The sequence below is a fragment of the Folsomia candida genome, unplaced genomic scaffold, assembly GCF_002217175.1.
Source record: "Folsomia candida strain VU population unplaced genomic scaffold, ASM221717v1 Fcan01_Sc005, whole genome shotgun sequence".
Taxonomy (NCBI): domain Eukaryota; kingdom Metazoa; phylum Arthropoda; class Collembola; order Entomobryomorpha; family Isotomidae; genus Folsomia; species Folsomia candida.
The window spans coordinates 2,404,718-2,424,128 of record NW_019091197.1 but is presented as its reverse complement, the minus strand read 5'-3'; the positions used below and the strand labels follow the sequence as shown (position 1 = coordinate 2,424,128).

The window sequence follows — 19,411 nt, the reverse complement described above, 5'->3', positions numbered from 1 at the left end:
ATTAATACTTTAATTAATATACATTTCAGAATAGGTTTTAAAACCCAGCCTTCATGGAGCCCCCAGGGGAAATTAGTGTGATGGATAGGGCAATGAATAATCCCATTGTAAGCCAAACAATTTTAAAATTTGAAACTCTGAATTCTTTAAATACAATTAAATATTTGGTAAATTTTCAGATTTTGTCAGAAATCATAAAACGATCCCCATTGAAAACTTGTCGATTAGTTTGTCAATTCTGGAATGAAATGGTCCTCTCCCTTCCAAATACGACACTTGCCTTAAATCTGGAGTACGAGGTCGGTGACTACAACGCCATTCCATTTTTCGATTTGTGCTTCACATTGGATGACCGACTTTCGAAACAGATTGTTGCAACGTGTACATCTGCTCCTTCTGACGAGAACCCCTCTGACTGGATCGATATCTTCGCCTACAGACTTACCCATGTTTGTGACAAGTTTAACGACAGCGTGCAAATTTTGGAGATTACCGTCGACTATGCAGCCTGTTTACAATCAGTCTTCCAAGTTTTGAAAAATTGCTGTCCCAATTTAAAACAGTTAGAAATCTCTTACGATCTCAACGAGGATGAATCATTAGATTTCAATAAAGAAATCCTGCTAGGGCCGCTCCTACCAAAGCCAAAGTTGACATTGCTCACGGTCAGGTCTGAAGTCAAGGTGACCCCGTCTCTCACCAGCCTTCTTCAGCTGGTTGTCAATGCCTCCCCAAATCTAAGAGAGGCCACCATTCCATGGGGATTCTGTCCAGATTTTGCCAATTCTAAACTTCTTGGCTCCTTAACGGTCAAATTGGAACTCACTCGGCGAATTGAAGACGCTATGGCGGAATTTAAACCTTTGGAACTCACACGTTTGTTGAATCAAGTTGCTGACCAGCTAGTCAACCTCGGTTTTTCTCATTTCGACCATTATGGGATGAATTACAACGAGGCCTACGATTCGGGTCGAAGAAGAGTCCATTTACCGAAAAATATGCCGAAACTGCAAAAGTTAGGGAATAAAATGGTCGACATATTTCCGCTCCAGGATATCAAAGTACTGTCCGCTCTGAAAACGCTTGAGATTGGAAAGATATTCAAAAAGTCGAGAGTTGTGGATGAACTTTTGGAAAATATGTATCGAGCGAACGAGGTTTTCGCGAATGTAAGAAATTTGACGATTTTCGAGATTCAGAATCCCAAACTTGTTCATGGATTGAAGACGGCGTTTCCCAACTTGGAAAGATTAGAGTTGGATACGCGTTGCGAAAAGGATTTCAACCGGGCCCTGGCTAGGATGAATTTGGGCGTGGTGCTCAATGCGTTGAAGGGTTGGGAGGGATTGAAACATTTAAATTTGAAGCTACCTAATTTTTCACGAAAACGGGATGCCATTCAGACTTTGTTGAATGCCGCGGATTTGTATAAAGGTAAATGTCACCTTTTCATAAATTAAATTTGTGCGTAATATGATTCATAAAATGCCTTAACCTCTTTCATACTACTGATTTTTTAACAAAATTTCGCTAGGGAACAACATCGATTCCATAATTAGACCTGATAGCAAACAATTAAAAGTTTCATGATTTCTTATAAAAGACGAGATATTTATTTCAACCAAATCCCTAGGTTTGAGTGTTAACACTCAAAACTCACTTTTCGTCACAATTTTGAGGAAAAATCTACTTTTAAACTTTGGTCGGTATAGGAAAAATTTCAATATTTTAGGAGTAAAATATATAAAGATCCTCTTTTCACTATCGAGTTTTCCACAAAAATACCGAAGAAATATTCTTATTTTTGAGAAATTTTGGTGCCATAGTAATTTATGCAGTAAACACATTTTTGTATTTCGTCACCAATGGAAAATAAAATACTGCACTTCGTCCTTAAGAGGTTAATCTATCCGTTCACTTATTTTTCGTTAATAATGTTCTAATTTCTCATATTTCCATGCGAATCGGACCTCAAGAGCTGAAAATTTTGGAAATTTGGATATGTCAGGAACATTATAAAAGAGGAGATTTAACGAATTACGAGATGGATCAGTTCGAGAAACTGCTCGTTGCGATGGATGGAATGGACCGGGTCACAATTCATGATATTTATGTAAGTTGGTGCAAACGGCATTTAATTGCTGTATATTTTAATCAACTTACTGGTTAATATTATGTAAAAGTTCTTATTGACATCAGTTTTGATTTTGTGTCCAGGTTAGTCAAGATTCTCGGAGAAAGATATTGGATTTCATGGTGTCAAAGAAAATGTCCGTGGACAAGTTTAAGATTTTTCAAGGGGGATTGACGTGTCGGGACAAGTTGTAAATTTGTGGGTGCAAATTCGAGTTTTGTAGGAAGGTCGTCAGGGATATCATTTCTTAATCGCCTTATATAATATACAATTTTTGTGTGTCTGTTAATTCCATATATGGATGCCAAATTTACCTGGCCTTGCACTAATTTCTATCTGTATTTATTTCGTTCAATATATAAATCAATTTTCTGTACAAATATTTTGTTTTGGATCGTAATATTTTTTACTTTGTTTTGTCTCCACTTATGACGTTTTATCTAACAACATGTGTATGTGTATGTAAGGGAACATACATGGTGTCGAACCCATACACAAATGACCACAATACATGACTAATTCAACAAAAGGAAGGAATTTCTGTGTCAAATTCACGTTGTGACGATATTTGTGGCTAGCTTTACATACGTCCATCGGGTTGCCAGCGGGAGGAGTCAGCCGCAAAATACTTTGTGACAAGTTTTCACAAAGTATTTTGACCACCCCTGGAAATTTGGAAAGAATTATTAATGCCGGATTAATTTACATTGAATACAGATCCATCCATATGATACCGTGATCTTTAATATTCATCACGAGTCCTACGTCATTAAGCGAATTTTATTTTTCCAGTTTTGAGCTTAAAGAGGGTTCGTATTAATAAACTTTGCCCAGGGTTGGATTTTATTTTAAATTGAATTAAGCGTCTCAGTCTACGATTCTCAGGATTGGTTGTTTAAATAATTTGGCATCGAGGGCTACAGGCTAATACAATTTGGAGTTTGAATATTCTGGAAGAATAAACTCTACTGAAAACATATTTGTTTCTCTGATTATTAGAAGTTGGACATGACCACAATCTGTTTTGTTAGTAAATATTTAATATGTATGATTGAATAAAATTTCATCCATAACTCTTTTTTGTAATGCCAATTTATGTAACCAAGGTAATACCTCTTACATATCCGTAGCAGATAAATATTAGATTTACTCAATTCTTTCCAGACATGAAACCCATATTCGAAAGCGTCTACTATTGAGAAATTCAATATTATCTTCACAGTTTTTCAGATAAATAAGTACATTACAGAGAGTGAATCAAGATACAAAACTCACTTTTGTTTATTTTTCTACAGCTTTATTTTTCGTTTGTGAATTTTATAAATTGCTTCAATGGGTAGCCCATTAGTTTGTCTAACGAGGTGCAATCGCTTTTTCTACGCCATTATCACCTTTGACACTTTTTTGGAGTGATTTTGTTCTACCCGTTTTGAAAAGTTTTCCAAAACCCACTTAGCGCCCGAGCCGTCAGCTTGAAAATCTCTGCTTCAAGTACTCAAATCTAAAATAATCCATCCGAATAATGTCATGCGACTCGCCAAGAGTAATTGCAGTTAAAAATTTATTTCTGGAAAATAAGTTTTCATGCAGTTACCGCGAATTTGCTTCGAAAAACGCGATGTAAGACGGCGTGGGGGCGTACAGCGGGTCCTCCTCCGCGTTAATATATTTAGGTCAAAGTGACTGATCCTAAAAACTATTGCCTGACTCACCCCCAACATTTTGCATACTTTTCTGTGGTGACGGATGTTCCTTATTGATGAAATTTGCAATCTAGTATAACTCATGCTCGATCCTGACTGATCTTGAACGCCACTTTGGTGGAGGTGGAACTCCAGCCAATGATTTCTGCCTCTTTATGATAGTGCCATTTAATACAATGGAAACATGGCTTTGACTGGTACTTGAATTCAGTTGTCGCCAGTTTCTTAAAAAAAATTTATGGTACAATTCATCTTTGGAAAACTCTTTTACGGCTACCTCGCACTCCGTGGGGGGGAGTGGGGGCATGTTGCTGCACAGAACTAAGAGTGATTTTGCAAACTGTTCCTTGACTATCTGGGTACGACACGTGCAAATTTCAATAATCCCAAGTGTCTCTAACACTTGTTATCTCAAAAATAAAAGTGAGTTTTGTATCTTGATTCACGCTCTGTATAGATACATACGCATAGTTACATATTTTACATATTTTCGCGAAAATTCCTACCTAAAATTCCAAACTTTATGGTGTAAATTTTTGCACCATATTCTGTATTTTCCGCCCCGAAAAAAACTAAATAAAATGCCTCAGTCGGATTTTCGCGTTTGGTCGTTTTACGCTAAACTGTACCAGGATATGTACCCCTTCAGGTTTACACTCCCTTGGGTTTGGGATTCAAAGCGGAACGAGATAATCTTTGCTCGCCGAAGATTCCCCATATTTTGGAGAATTTGGCCTTACTTTATCGGTGCAATTGGAATAGCTGGCTCCATTTTGTACGCATTCTTGACTCGACATGAATATTTCCACGTTGCTATGAAAGGTGAACTTTCGAACCGCAAGTTTAGTCAGAATTGTTTCTCATTACGAGTCGAGTTGATAGAGGTGCTATTTGTAAATCCGAATCTGGTCGGAGCAGTGCAAGTAATGGTCTTTAGTTTAGGTGCTATTATCATCGCACTTTTTCGAACTATTGCATCTTCACAGGAGGACTGCATCTTTGGTCTGAATTTCCTAATTACTGAAGTATTGACCTTATCGCGGGGTAAGTTATTGTGATCTGAATAGGGTTCAGTGAAGCATAGATAACAGGGTTGCAGAAATCTCATCTCACCCTCGTAAATCTCATCTCACTGAGATATAATGAGAAATAGTGAGACATGAGAAATATGAGATTTAGTGAGATTTATGAGCCATGCACTAGCGCCACCTAGCGGACGGGGTCATTAACTACATGTTTATCTCATTATTTCTCATATTTCTCACTCAGCCCCAAGTGAGATAAATGATATAAATCATTAAATCTCACTAAATCTCACTCAGTGATATATATCACTTGTAACCCTGATAGATAAATATCTGATTTTTTGTTAAATAAAACAGCTTTTGTATTGCTAGTTTTTTGTATAACACAATTTTTGTGATTATTTTTATTTTTGAAAATATATAATTTTTAAACAAAATTTTACCACAAAATTTCAGAATTGAAGCAGAAAACCACCATTCGGTCAAAGCAAACTAAATTCGAAGTAACCCTAAAAGCAATCCTGATCTCGGGCTATATTTTACCAATACCGTTTCTTCTGTCTCTCATCTGGTTGAAGGTGGACCCTACCAGCTTCATTATGTCGTTTATCTGTGGAAAACTACCATTTGCTATCGGGATGAGTCACAGCCTTACAATTAAATTAATTTCGTTCAGTCTTAGATACCTGATCGCGTCAATTCTCACTTTTGAATGCATGCGAATAACCTCTTTTGCTCTTCTCTGCGTCATCCTGACTGTTAATTGGTTTAGCAAAGCGATCGACTATTTGCATAAGACTTTTGAAGGAATTTTGAAAAACGGTAGACTGTCGGATGGGACACATTTTCTACATTTTCAAAAAATCCTGATCCCACTCTACGCCGCGTACAATTTTGCAGGTCTTCTCGGCTTTATGGCGACCTTGTTAGCGTCAGTGCTTCATATTTTGGCCACTTTCGCGACTATACGTCTCTCCAACGTGTTACCAGTTTCTGTCTGGTTAGGGATGATGAATCTTTCCTGGGTGAGTTTTACCATGGAGATTGCCACCTTCCAGTTTGCGGCAAAATTTAACGGAAAATCGGCCGAATTGTTGAAATATTTTAGAGGGGCGGCAAATCAGTTGAATCATTCTAAAATTACGAAATGCATTTATCTACGACGGGTCAGATCCCTGCCGACCGCAGGTGTTCCGATAGGATTTTGGGGTCATACGTTGTTTATTTGTACAAAATCTACAGTGATAGAGGTCCTGACGGGAATATCGGACCAAACAATGAATGTATCGTTGCTTTAGGTAATCGACAATATAAATTTCATGCGAAATATGTATCAGAGGTCGAATCCATGGAGGTCGACCTCGATATGTGTATGAATACCAATATAAAACGGAGTAGCAATATCAAATAATAGATAATACTCGCGCTAATATGTAGCTGCGTAACGGAATGTAATCCAATTTCCTCTGGTGTAATCAAATAAATAGTATATTTAGATTGGTTGCTTTCTAAATTTATAGCAATTGTGTTATGAATTAGAAACCAGTTTATATTAACTGATATTGGTTGACATATGTATAACCAAAGGATTACTTGACTTGACTGGATATAAGTAGTGAAAGTAATAGCTTTTAGTTAACAATTAACAATTTTGAGAACATGAATAAAATTTACAATTTTCATGTCAAGAACGAACATTCTCATGTTTATTAATACATAAACGCATTTTTATTAGAAAAACCGCATTTTCTAGCGGAGACAAATCTTTCATCATTTAAAATTAACAAAGTTATGTAAAAGCTTGCTGCTAGAGGTGATTCATAAATGCTATCACCAAAGTCGTTGGCTATTAAAATCTTAGTAAAAATTCGAATTTGCAACTAATCGTTACTCTATCCCCCTCGAAACAGCTCAAACTTGGACACTGACATTGTGTTAGATACCATGAAATCCAATATCTTTTTCCGAGATTCTTCACCAACCTGAACACAAAATTACAAATGTTAATACCATGTCGGTTAAAATAAACAAACAGCCATTAAATGTCATTTGCCACTCACATGAAAATTGTGAATGGTGACCCTATCCATCCCATTCATCGCGACGAGCAGTTTCTTGAATAAGTCCATCTCCTCCTCTGTTAAATCCCCTCTCACGGTCCCCCGGAATATCAAAATTTCAAAAACTTTCAGCTCTGGAGATCCGGTTCATATAAAAATAAGAGAATTAGGACATTATTATTATTTTTAAATTATGTGAACGGATAAATTAAGTCATATTGCACACTGAAATGAAATTTAAAACTTTTTTTATAAGTTAATCTGAAAAGTTGACCCGCACCTTTATACAACTCCGCGCTGTCCAACAAAGTCAGAATAATATTCAGCCTTGGTTCTGAAAAAGTAGACACCATCAAATGCAAATATTTCAGTCCCTCCAAACCCTTGCACGTATTGAGCATCTCGCCCAACTCCCCCTTGAAATATTTTTTGCAACGTGTATCCAACTCCAACCTCTTCAAGTTGGGAAACGCCGTCTTCAATCCGTCAAGAAGTTTGGGATCCTGTATCTCGAGAATCGCCAAATTTTCCACGCTTGTGAAAACCTTTTCCGCTTTATACAGATTTTCCAAAAGTTTGTCCACACGTCTCGACTTTTCCAATATCTTTCCAATTCTAAGCGTTTTCAGAGCGGGCAGTCTTTCGATATCCAGACGCTGATGCTGAAATATGTCGACCATCTCGTTTTCAAACTTTTGCAATTTCGACATCGTTCTCGGTAACTTGAATCTGGTTTTGCTCGAGTTCTTAAAATTGTATGCCTTGTCGCATGGTGGCATTAAATAATTGCCGGGACGAGAAAAGGTAAGGTTGACTAGTTGGTCACCAACTTTCTTCAACAAACGTGAGAGTTCCACAGGCTTAAAATCTTCCATAGCGTATTCTATTGGCCAAGGGAAGTCCAATTCGACCCTTAAGGAGTCAAGACGTTTAGAATTTGCAAAATTTGGATAGAATCCCCATGGAATGGTGGCCTTTCTTAAATTTGGCGAGGCATTGACAATCAGTTGAAGAAGGCTGGTGAGCGACGGGGTCACCTGGACTTCACAAGTGACCTTGAGTAATGTCAAATTTGGTCTTCGTAGGAGCGGCCCTGGCAGAATTTCGATACCTAAATCTGGTTCATACTCGTTGTCCTCGAAATTAATTCGTAACTTTTTCAAATTGGGACAGCAATTTTTCAAAACTTGGTAGACAGATTGTAAACAGGGTTCATACTCGAGGGAAATCTCCAAAATTTGCACAATGTCGCTAAACTTGTCGCAAATATGGGTAAGCCTGTAGCCGAAGGTATCAATCCAGTGGGCGGGGTCCATGTCATCATCTGAGAAAAATGGAGCGTTAATCCGTTTCGAAAGTCGGGCATCTAATGTGTAGCACAATTCGAAAAATTTAACGGCGTTGTGGTCATCGACGTCTTCAATGTAGTTCAGATTTAATGCAAGTCTCGTATTTGGAAGGGAGAGGACCATCTCATTCCAAAATTTACAAACAAGTCGACAATTTTTCAGTGGGGTGGAGTCCTGTTTAAATATTTGTTTCAAAATCTGCAAATTTACCAAACGTTTCAATTTTATTTAACAAATTCATAGTTTTAAAAATGTTAAAATTATTTGGCTCACAATTGGATTATTCATTGCCCTATCCATCACACTTATTTCCCCCTGGGGCTCCATGAGGTTTTTAAATCGTAGACTGAAATGTACATTAATTAAAGCTTTTAATTAAACATGAATTATAAATTATATTTCATGTTTTGAAACAATTTATAACGTGTACATATGTATATACCTAAGGGAACGTTCATAAAATACGCATCACGGCGGAAGGGGAGGGAAGGTTGTTGCGTTTCCGGTCAACTTGCGCCACATATTAAAAAGGGGGCGTAACCCGTTAAGAGGGGGAGGAAGGGGTACACACATTGCATATTTTGTGTTGCGTATGTTACGAACGTTCCATAAGGAATACCTTACCAATGTGTAAACAGGTGACGAATGTTCAGGTTGATGCAACCAAGTTGTTTTGACTTAATATAAATAATTGGAAACAAATTTGTAAAATATTTACACTTTTTATTAAAAATCTCAATTCTTGTCAGGAGCAGATGTGCGATTGACTCGCAACTTTGGTTTACTTCCCGGTGTGATGCGGTTCAAGGCGAAAGCGGGCGATTCAATTGCACACATCTTACATTGAACATCTACTCCTGATAAGAATTGCGATTTTTAATTAAAAAGTGTAAATATTTTACACATTTGTTTTCAATTATTTAAATTAAGTCAAAACAACTTGGTTGCATCAACCTTAACATTTGTCAACTGTTTTTGGTAAGGTGTTAGGGCCCGTTCATATATTATGTCATAAAAAACGATTTTTCGACCTCCACCCCCTTTTAACATGGGCAACGAGGGCACGATATCATTGGAGCTTTGACTCCCCCCTCTTGTGTTCGTAATATATGAACGGCCCTAACTTGAACAGAATATTTGCACTCTAATTATGGAACGTTTATAAAATACATAACGCAAAATAGGCAATTTGTTATCCTTCCCTCCCCTCATAACGAGTTACACCCCCTTCTAACATGTGGCACAAGTTGACCGAAAGCGCAACAGCCCTTCCCCTCCACTGTGATACGTATTTTATGAACGTTCCCTTATGTATTGAAAATTGTTTCAAAACATGAAGTACAAAGCATAATTCCTATTTAATTGAGAGCTTTAATTAATGTACATTTCAGAATAGGATTAAAAAACTTGACTCAATGAAGCCTCAGGGGGAAATAAGTGTGGTGGACAGGGCACTGAATAATCCAATTGTAAGCCAATAATTTTAAAACCGTTGACATTATGAAGTATTTCAAATAAAATATATAAATATTTTGTCAATTTTTAGATTTTGATAGAAATATTAAAACGGTCCCCATTGAAAAAATGTCGACTAGTTTGTCAATTCTGGAATGAACTGGTCCTCACCCTTCCAAATACGAAACTTGCGTTAAACCTGGAATACGAGGCCAAATCTCAAGCTGACTATAACGGCAACGCCAATAAATTTTCCGAATTGTGCTTCACATTGGATGACCGACTTGCGAAGCGAATTAGCGCCACGTGTATATCTGCTCCTTACGGCGTTCACCCCATTCTCTGGATCGATCCCTTCGCCTACAGGCTTACCCATTTTTGCTACAAGTTTAGCGACATTGTGCAAATTTTTGAGATTTCCTTCGACTACGCACCCTGTTTACCTTCCATCTTCCAAATTTTGAAAAATTACTGTCCCAATTTGAAACAGTTTCGAATCGCTTACGAGTTCTTCGATGATGATGATTCAGATTTAGATTTCAGGCAAGAAATTCTGCCAAATCTGTCAGGGCCCCTCCTGCTAAGACCAAAGTTGACATTGCTCACGGTCCGGTCTGACGTCCAGGTGACCCCTCCGCTTGCTAATCTTCTTCAGCTGGTTGTCAATGCCTCGCCAAATTTAAGAGAGGTCACCATTCCATGGGGATTCTATCCAGATTTTGCAAGTTCTAAACATCTTTCCTCCTTAAGGGTCGAATTGGACGCCCGTCGGACAATAGAAGATGCTCTGGTGGATTTAAAACCTTCCGAACTCTCACGCTCGTTGAGTCAAGTTGGTGACCAGCTAATCAACCTTACCTTTTCTGGTCCCGACAATTATTTACTGCCAAAAAGGAACGAGGCCTACAATTTGAATAACTCGAACCGAACCAAATTCAAGTTACCGAGAAAGATGTCGAAGCTGCAAAAGTTTGAGAACAATTTGCTCGACGTATTTCAGCATCAGCGCCTCGACATCGGAGGACTGCCCGCTCTGAAAACGCTAAAGATTGGGAAAATATTGAAAAAGTCGAGAGATGTGGATGAACTTTTTGAAAATATTAATCAAGAGAAAATGGTCTTGCAGAGCATGCGAAATTTGACGATTAACGAGATGCACAATCCCAAACTTCTGGAAGGATTGAAAACGACGTTTCCGAACTTGGAAAGTTTGGAGTTGAACACGCGTTGCGAAATAGATTTCAAGGGAGAGGTGACCACGATGAACTTGGACGTGGTTCTAAATGCGTGCAAGGGTTGGGAGGGATTGAAATACTTAAATTTAAGGCTGCCCAATTTTTCACCAAACCAGCACGTCATTCAGAGTTTGTTGGATCGCTCGGATTTGTATAAAGGTAAGTCAAGTTTTTAATAATTTAAAGATTAAATTTTAAATTTGTGTTGAATATGATTTCCGTTTACATATGGGTTGCTCCACGAGATATGGTAATGAAGGTGATTCGAAAAATCGAGTTTTTTGAAATCCTTCTAGTATGTGTTAGGGGACCCTAAAAGATGGTCAAAAACCGTTGTCCGCGATTTTTGAAAATTTCGGTGGGGGCGGTAGGAGGGGGAGTGGCTTTTGTTGAGATCCCACTTTTACGCGCCCGGTTTTGCACGTAGGGACTTCAAATTTTGCACACACATACCTTGGGAAAATCAAATTGCGGACCTTTTTTTTTTTTTTTGAAATAAGGTCTTGGTGACCGTGTGCAGGTCAAAATGCGCGATTCGTTAGATTGGTCTTAAAATGGTCATGTGGGGTGTCGTTGGAAAGCTAAGGACTGTACGAATGCTTCTGAATCAGTTACGCACCCCTCTGACCTCAGCGGAAGGTCATAGCCCCGTTTTAAGGTCACAATAAAGAATTATTTATTTTGACTTTGTCATATTTGAATGTGTAGCGTTTACGTACATACAAAATCTTTAAAATACGAAACATCGAGTCTACGATCTGTGGAATTTATGCACTGCAGTGTTATGAATCATTGTCATTTGTAGTTGTCGCGATTTCAGTTCGTCATTTTCGACATGAATTTTTTTGCTTCATGGAATTGTTTTGTGTGAAATACTTGCATAACTATACTCTACTTGTACACATCATTCAAGCGTTTTGTACTCTATAAATTTATTTTTGATGCATACAATTTTAAGTTTTTATTATATCTTGTATTTGTTTTTACGCATTTATTAATTACGAAATGTTAAGTATCAAATTTTTATTAATATATGCTGCACAAATTGATGTTTACGTTTATGACCTTTTGGAAAACGGCTTCTACTGCGTTCGAATTTACGCCATTTCAGTGTTGTCGTGATCAATCTTTTTCCCGCAATATAAAACCTACTAGGATACCGATGACGACATATATTGAACTTACACTCCATTGACTTAGGCATAAAATTTCTCGAAGCGATTTTTGCTTCTGACGAGTAGTAGTGTCAAGTACTAATTTCTATAATCAACTTGAATTAAATTTGTTAAGTATACATTATTTACATAAATAGATTAATTGTTTATTTTCTATACTTGGGAACACATAACGCTGCGCGCGTTTACAGTGTATTGCTTGAAGTCTTCACCAAACTCCACAGCTTTCGCCGCATTTTTTTCAGAACTCCAGGCTGACCGATATTTCGACGACATAACTTTCAGCTGTTTCAATGCTGTCTCTTATATCCTCGGCACCTGGCAAAATATTTTGTCATGTTTCTTAACCATGTCCATAGATTACCTGTCGAACTTAGTGCATGTACAATAATTTTCGTTTCTTACTCACACAGAAAACACAATTGATACTTTTTAGACGTTTCCCAATTAATAATTACGTAAAAACAAATACAAGAAAACTTACAATGCATAAAAAATAAATTTGTCATGAATTTGTTGAGTACAAAACGCTTGAATTTGAATGATGTGTACGAGTAGAGTATAGTTATGCAAGTATTTCGCATAAAACAATTCATGCAGGCAAAAAAATAACATGTCAAACTGAAATCGCGACAACTACAAATGACAATGATTCATAACACTGCAGTGCATAAATTCCACAGATCGTAGACTCGATGTTTCGTATTTTAAAGATTTTGTATGTACGTAAACGCTACACATTCAAATATGACAAAGTCAAAATAAATAATTCTTTATTGTGACCTTAAAACGGGGCTATGACCTTCCGCTGAGGTCAGAGGGGTGCGTAACTGATTCAGAAGCATTCGTACAGTCCTTAGCTTTCCAACGACACCCCACATGACCATTTTAAGACCAATCTAACGAATCGCGCATTTTGACCTGCACACGGTCACCAAGACCTTATTTCAAAAAAAGAAAAAAAGGTCCGCAATTTGATTTTCCCAAGGTATGTGTGTGCAAAATTTGAAGTCCCTACGTGCAAAACCGGGCGCGTAAAAGTGGGATCTCAACAAAAGCCACTCCCCCTCCTACCGCCCCCACCGAAATTTTCAAAAATCGCGGACAACGGTTTTTGACCATCTTTTAGGGTCCCCCAACACATACTAGAAGGATTTCAAAAAACTCGATTTTTCGAATCGCCTTCATTACCATATCTCGTGGAGCAACCCATATTTTTTATTAATGAAATTTCTCTTATTTCTATGTGAACCTCCAGAGTTGAAAACTTTGGAAATTTTGATATACCGGGGGAATTATGAAAGAAGAGATTTAACGAAGAATGAAATGCAGCAGTTCAAGAAACTGCTCGTCGCGATGGATGTGATGAACCGGGTCTCCATTCATAATATTTTTGTAAGTTGCTGCTGATGTACATTTTAATCAACGTGTCTGGTTAATATTATTCAAAAATAGTTATTTACATTTGTACTGATTTTGTGTCCAGGTTAGTAAAAAATCTCGGTGGAAGATATTGAATTTCATGGTGTCAAATGGAATGTCCGTGACGAAATTCAAGATTTTTCAAGGGGGATTGACGTGTCGGGACAGGTTGTAAATTTGCAGGTGCAAATTCGAGTTTTGTACTAGGAAAGACGTCGTTAATATTATTTATGAATCGCATTCGCCTCTATATAATGTCAAGTTTTTGACTAGCTTTGTTGGATGCCAACAATTTTCTGTACAAATATTTTATTTTGGATCGTAATATTTCTCCACTTATATTATTTACTAATCCTAAAATGTATATATATTTATGAAAACCGACTGTACTTAATTATTATCAACTATACACGACTCTAGCGACTATTCCATCATTAAATCGGAGTAATTAAATCCAGTCTTGCAAGATTTGCTTCGGTACGGCAAATTTATTTGCTAAAGTAGCAACACTTACTAAAAAGTATATATCTAGCTGATTGTTGAAAAAAATCGATCGTAAAATGTTTATGACACAACTATCTACATATTTGATAAACAAATCAAGGACAAACTCTTTCAAATGATGGTCAGACTTTTTCAGTACAAATTGCATATTCCTCTATCCAAACCACACTACTATTGAAATAATGACCGGTTTTGTTCTTAGGATTAGTTTTCCTCGTCATTGAGTCATTGATTACATATATGTATGTTACGTATATATGCACATAAATATCTGCATATGTTATTTGCATCGCCTAGTCATTAAAAAAACTGTTTATTAGCCAAGATCTTTTCCTGAGGTGGCAACTTATTTTGTATTCCTAGAATATCAACCACACAAGTATGCATGTACACATGTTTACCTTTACAAACCTTACTCATACATACATAGTCTCAACTTAAAAAGTGATAGTACAGTAGACGACTATATTAGGTTGTGTTTGAGGAATTTCAAATTTATTTTTATTCCATTGAAAAGCCAGTTAAATTTCAAGTAGAAAACATGTATTAAACTTGAAAACATATTCCTCCTATGCCATGAAAAATTGGTCACGAGAGGAGAAAGCTCCATCAAAAATACACCAGATCGTAGTTGTACTTGGACTGCTACATTACATCAAACATTGTGCATTTTTTTCTCGTGCAAAAAGTGAAAAATTATTGCCGCACGCGTGTAGATAAGCTTCTCCTACTTTTGACCTGGTGACGTCAAGTAAAAACGGTTAATACCAATGATAGGCACTGAATGCATGCACAAACCGCAACTGACCTTTTAATTTTATGTTGACCGGTTCAAAAACTACGCTCTACTATCACTTCTTATGGTAAGACTATGTAAATACATATAACTTGAAATAATAACAACATGTATTTATCCTTCATCACAATTTCCCAGAAATTCTCAAGACATTTTATGCACATATTTAAATACTAACCTACCGATATTCAGAGTAGCGACTCTTCGTCTTTGTTCCCACGATGCAAGTAGCAACTTGCTACATACCTAAGATGCTAGTGCAAACAAAGTACCTACCTATGTATTTTTATGTACATATGCACAAAATCAGGTCAGTATCAAGGATGCATTCAGTCCAGTATTTGTGAGACGATAATTAAAAAAATAATACGCGTTACACCGACACAATAAAGTAATTGCTCATTTACATATCATATTTCATATTTATTTATCCACGGAGCTCAATTAAATTCAGTTTTATTTCTTCCAACACACTTATCTATAAAGTTATCAGAATTATTCACCTTTTTTAATTATCCTCACGTAAAGTTTTTGCAAAACAAAAAGAAGACGGGTAATTAAATATTTACGAAGCAAGTATTAATGGATAAGTATAGGTAAAGTGCGACTTACGGTGAGTTTACTCGATCATGAATCGCCTCCCTTCTTGTCAGTCTAGTTTTACTAATGACAATTGTATGCACATATTTCATTCGCGTGCGTATAGGTAGTTTTGTACATGGCAAGATTAAAGTATTCGAGCATGAGTAATAGTTCTAATTTAAGTCAAGGTTGTTTTTCTCCAGACAATTATATAAAATTTAACGAACAGTGCATACAATTTTATTAAATTCACTGAATGAACTGTTCATTTTGCACCATTTTCTTCCACAATCTTTCCGTGTTGATATGTACGTCTCTCTAAATTTGCGCAGTGTGGTTAGTTCGTTCGTAGTGAAATATCTAGAATCCTAATTTTTCCTCGAATTGTCAGTAAATCCGATAAAAACATGGCTGTTGTTCAAATAAGAAACGGCTACAAGTCGTACAACGGAAAGGAGGGATACGTTCTCAGAAATTTGGACATGGACATAAATCGAGGAGAAATGTGAGGAAATATTTTTTAAAGGAGTGTAAACAGTTTTTACTAAAAACTTATTAGTAAAATTGCATAACTTGATTTTAGTTATGGATTACTTGGAGCAAGTGGATGTGGGTATGTACATGCAGATAAATAAATACGAGTTCAAAATTTCTAAAATTCATAAAAAAATTTTGTACGATTTTTTTACAAATTTAGAAAAACAACGCTGCTCTCGTGTCTTGTCGGATTACGTCAGTTTGACAGGGGACGATTTTCCCTATTTGGGAGAAAAGGGGGTGGAGTGACTGATACGTTGTGCGGATACGTACCACAAGTAAAAATTAGTTTAAGGAATTTTCCATACAATTTCGAAATGTGGATACTTTTTGATTTACTTAAATTTTAGGATACTGCCCTCCAAAATTTTTTAACGGCTGAAGAATCCCTTACATACTATGGGATGATTTATGGACTGACAAATCAGGAAATAGAAAATATGACAAATTTTCTTACCACATTTCTTGACCTGAAGTCATCAAGGGTGAAGATTAGTTGTTTAAGGTGTGATTACATGCATGATGCATAATTAGTTCTGAGATGAGTTAAGACAAATAAACAAATTGATCAACATTGAATATTTTTTTAAGCGGTGGTCAAAAACGTCGGGTATCCATTGCGATCGCCATGATACACAATCCAAAACTGCTTATCATGGATGAGCCAATCGTAGGGCTTGGCCCATTATTACGGGAAAGGTAAATATCACAGCTAGTATGTTCTCATATGACCAAAATTACAAATTGTGTCAAATTTGCCAGGATTTGGGCATACTTGAAAGAAATATCGAGAACACGTGGGACAACTATAATCATATCGACGCATTACGTCAACGAAGCCAAGCTATGTGACAAAGTAGGTACAGCGGGGTTTAGAAATTACATTATGTTCTCCCGTCGTTATTCTTCGTAGGAAACAGCATTAATTTTTTTCCGGGTGTTCTCACAAATTACTAATCAATTTTAACAGAGGATATATTTTCGAAATGATGAACGAGTTTTTTCACCTGAAATGTTTCCCTTATTTGCAGATTGGTTTCATGAGGGGTGGCCGCCTAATTGCTGAAGATAACCCAGAAGCACTCCTATCCTCGTATGGCTCCCATAATTTAGAAAATTTTGCACTAAAGATATGCCTTCAGGATGAACTGGAACATGAAAAAACGAGAGACATATTCCTTTGGAAAAAAGAAAACGACAAAATGCAAGATGCAAATTCCAACGTGATTGGAACGACATATCGAAAATTATCCTCCTCTTTAGAAAGTGACTTTTGCCAAATCCAGAAGTCTGGGAAATCTAGAGGGAACCATTTTCGCATAATTTTTGCCCTCCTCCGCAAATCGTTCTACCAAACTAGTAGAGATTTAAGGTAATTTGTTTAAATTTCGTTATATTTATGTACGTTATACTAAATACTAATTTCTTTTAGACGAGTTATGCCTGACTTTGTCATACCAGTTATGATGATTGGTCTCCTGCAAAACATAATTGGTCTCCCACCACGAACTTTACCTGTCGGGTTGGTAACAAATATGCAAAATGTGACAACTACAAAACAACTCGGTAAATTTTGCAACCAATTGAATTCGTCGGGATCTGAATGTCTAGAAAATGTTGGGATTTGCAGTTTTATCGATACCTTTGAAAATCGTGAATTTGATTGGGTACGAAAAAATAGAACAGATAAGCATGTATTACAGATATTTGAAACGACACAATTTTCAGAAGGTGGCAAATTCGTATGAGAATGCAATTCGGGATATAAAGCTCGGAAATACAATCGCTTTTTTAGAATTTCCACCCCATTTCGGAATGCATGTCGTGAATCGAATTATTTACAGAAATTGGGTGGATACCGAAACATTGCGTGGGTCCACGATAACTGTGGAAACAGACAACTCGAGTAATTCCATTCGCATTTTTTGCATGTTTTTTTTGCATTAGCATTTTGCTATTAATATTTACTCACAACGTTAACTTTCTGACGTTCCTATGTACATATTTAGCATTCTTCCCACAGAAAATCTTTTAATCTTGGCTAACCCTTCTCAATTCTGCAGATACAATCTCATCCACCTGGTTTAAGAAAACTCTGATTGACAAATATTTTACATTTTTGCAAAGAATTATGATTTCTTGTTCGGCCAATGCAAATATTTCCATGCCAGCGATGAAGGTAAGCTAAGAAAACTATTGATAAAGTAACAAGTATTTAATCATTGCGTTAGAATTTTGTTATGTGGTTTCAAGTTCCGCGCCATCCATGGTAGTTTATCGTTATCAAGCTATACCTCCTTTATCCAGCCAGGTTTAATAATTCTGTTCGTGTTAATCTATCCGTTAATTATTTATAGATACATAATTAAACTTAACTTAACCCTAATTGTTACTAAACTTTGCAGATTAATCTTCATGCTCTGCAGTGCGATTGCTATCCTCTGGGCGATGGATAGAAGTGAAGGGTTGGAAGATCGCGATTATGTCGCTGGGGTCAATTTATGGCATAAAATTGGATCCAGCATTATTGAACGGTTCGTAATTACGGGAATTAATTCAGCATTAATTCTCGGAATGCTGTGCGCCTTCTACAACTTCGAAATTAAGGGGTCATTGGGTTTGGGAGTTGGACTGATATATCTAACGTCACTGGTGGGTTTGTCAATTGGTGAGTAACCCCAAAAGCAAAGTACCGATTCATTAAAAATTCGCATTACGTATATTTGCAAAATGACTTGCGAACTAATCCTGAGTAATTAATGTATTGCTCGTGGTGATGTCAAGTTCGCGGATCGTTTTACCAAATTTTTGCGAATTTACAAACTTTATTTTTGGCAACTTTGGCAACTTTGCCTATCAAAGAGGATCTATACCTGTCTTTATCTAAACTCTTTAAATTGTCTGACAGGTTGGATTATTGGGACGTTGGGAAATAAAGTTGTGAGCAATGCCTTCCGTGTTCTTGGACTAGTGTTAACACAAGCATTTTCTGCCGGTATATTAATATTTATAAATGTATGTATGTATCGTATATAGCTAAGTAATTATCGCTAATTTCAGCGATTTAATTATTTCCAGGTATATTAACCTCGCTCGATGAAAGTGAACCACTTTATAGAAATTTCTGTGAACTATTACCCCTTACAAAACTAGTCGAGGCGTTCAGATCGGTGTGTTTGAGAGGATGGGGCATCAGTAATAGGCACGTTGTGGAAGCATTTCTCTCATCCTTGGTATGGATATTGGTTCCTACAATTGTTGCCATTTTAGTTGAGAGGAAGAAGAGGAAATGAACTTGCTTTGTACAGTGATAACATAAATTGTTGGTTATTTGCCTCATTTTCTGATCCATCCGGTTCCTATGTATGTATTACGTAGATATTTATATAAATAAAAAACTTGTGTATGAGATATTTTTTAAAAATTCAATAATC

At 36.7% G+C, this 19,411-nt stretch overlaps 4 protein-coding genes across 5 annotated transcripts; 3 read left to right on the top strand and 1 right to left on the bottom strand.

Annotated features, from left to right (window-relative positions):
• The first annotated feature begins 5 nt into the window (after nt 1-5).
• On the top strand, nt 6-2,486 carry LOC118435687. Its single transcript, XM_035852076.1, has 4 exons — nt 6-107; nt 180-1,434; nt 1,977-2,113; nt 2,218-2,486. Exons 1-4 carry the CDS (start codon nt 54-56, stop codon nt 2,326-2,328), a joined length of 1,557 nt encoding a protein of 518 aa, XP_035707969.1. The 5' UTR covers nt 6-53; the 3' UTR covers nt 2,329-2,486.
• Nucleotides 2,487-6,564: 4,078 nt separating this feature from the next.
• LOC110850253 lies at nt 6,565-9,044 on the bottom strand. The gene is made up of 5 exons (XM_022097712.2): nt 8,896-9,044; nt 8,545-8,617; nt 7,203-8,469; nt 6,923-7,056; nt 6,565-6,844 (listed from the first exon to the last, which is right to left on the bottom strand). The coding sequence occupies exons 2-5, from the start codon at nt 8,596-8,598 to the stop codon at nt 6,755-6,757; spliced, it is 1,545 nt and encodes a 514-aa protein (XP_021953404.2). The 5' UTR covers nt 8,599-8,617; nt 8,896-9,044; the 3' UTR covers nt 6,565-6,754.
• A 57-nt stretch (nt 9,045-9,101) lies between these two features.
• On the top strand, nt 9,102-14,168 carry LOC118435857. Its single transcript, XM_035852328.1, has 5 exons — nt 9,102-9,249; nt 9,663-9,740; nt 9,818-11,120; nt 13,395-13,531; nt 13,623-14,168. The coding sequence occupies exons 2-5, from the start codon at nt 9,687-9,689 to the stop codon at nt 13,731-13,733; spliced, it is 1,605 nt and encodes a 534-aa protein (XP_035708221.1). The 5' UTR covers nt 9,102-9,249; nt 9,663-9,686; the 3' UTR covers nt 13,734-14,168.
• Nucleotides 14,169-15,207: 1,039 nt separating this feature from the next.
• On the top strand, nt 15,208-19,400 carry LOC110850298 (ABC transporter G family member 20). Of its 2 annotated transcripts, none has more exons than XM_035852332.1 (14): nt 15,208-15,945; nt 16,024-16,053; nt 16,138-16,255; nt 16,328-16,482; nt 16,569-16,676; nt 16,740-16,833; nt 17,009-17,349; nt 17,410-17,644; nt 17,709-17,883; nt 18,041-18,156; nt 18,231-18,301; nt 18,383-18,645; nt 18,886-18,972; nt 19,056-19,400. In XM_035852332.1, the coding sequence occupies exons 1-14, from the start codon at nt 15,848-15,850 to the stop codon at nt 19,268-19,270; spliced, it is 2,106 nt and encodes a 701-aa protein (XP_035708225.1). In that variant the 5' UTR covers nt 15,208-15,847; the 3' UTR covers nt 19,271-19,400. The 2 variants fall into 2 exon arrangements, with proteins under 2 accessions (XP_035708225.1, XP_021953426.2); XM_022097734.2 differs by having other exon boundaries at nt 15,209-15,945; nt 17,706-17,883.
• The last annotated feature ends 11 nt before the right edge of the window (nt 19,401-19,411 follow it).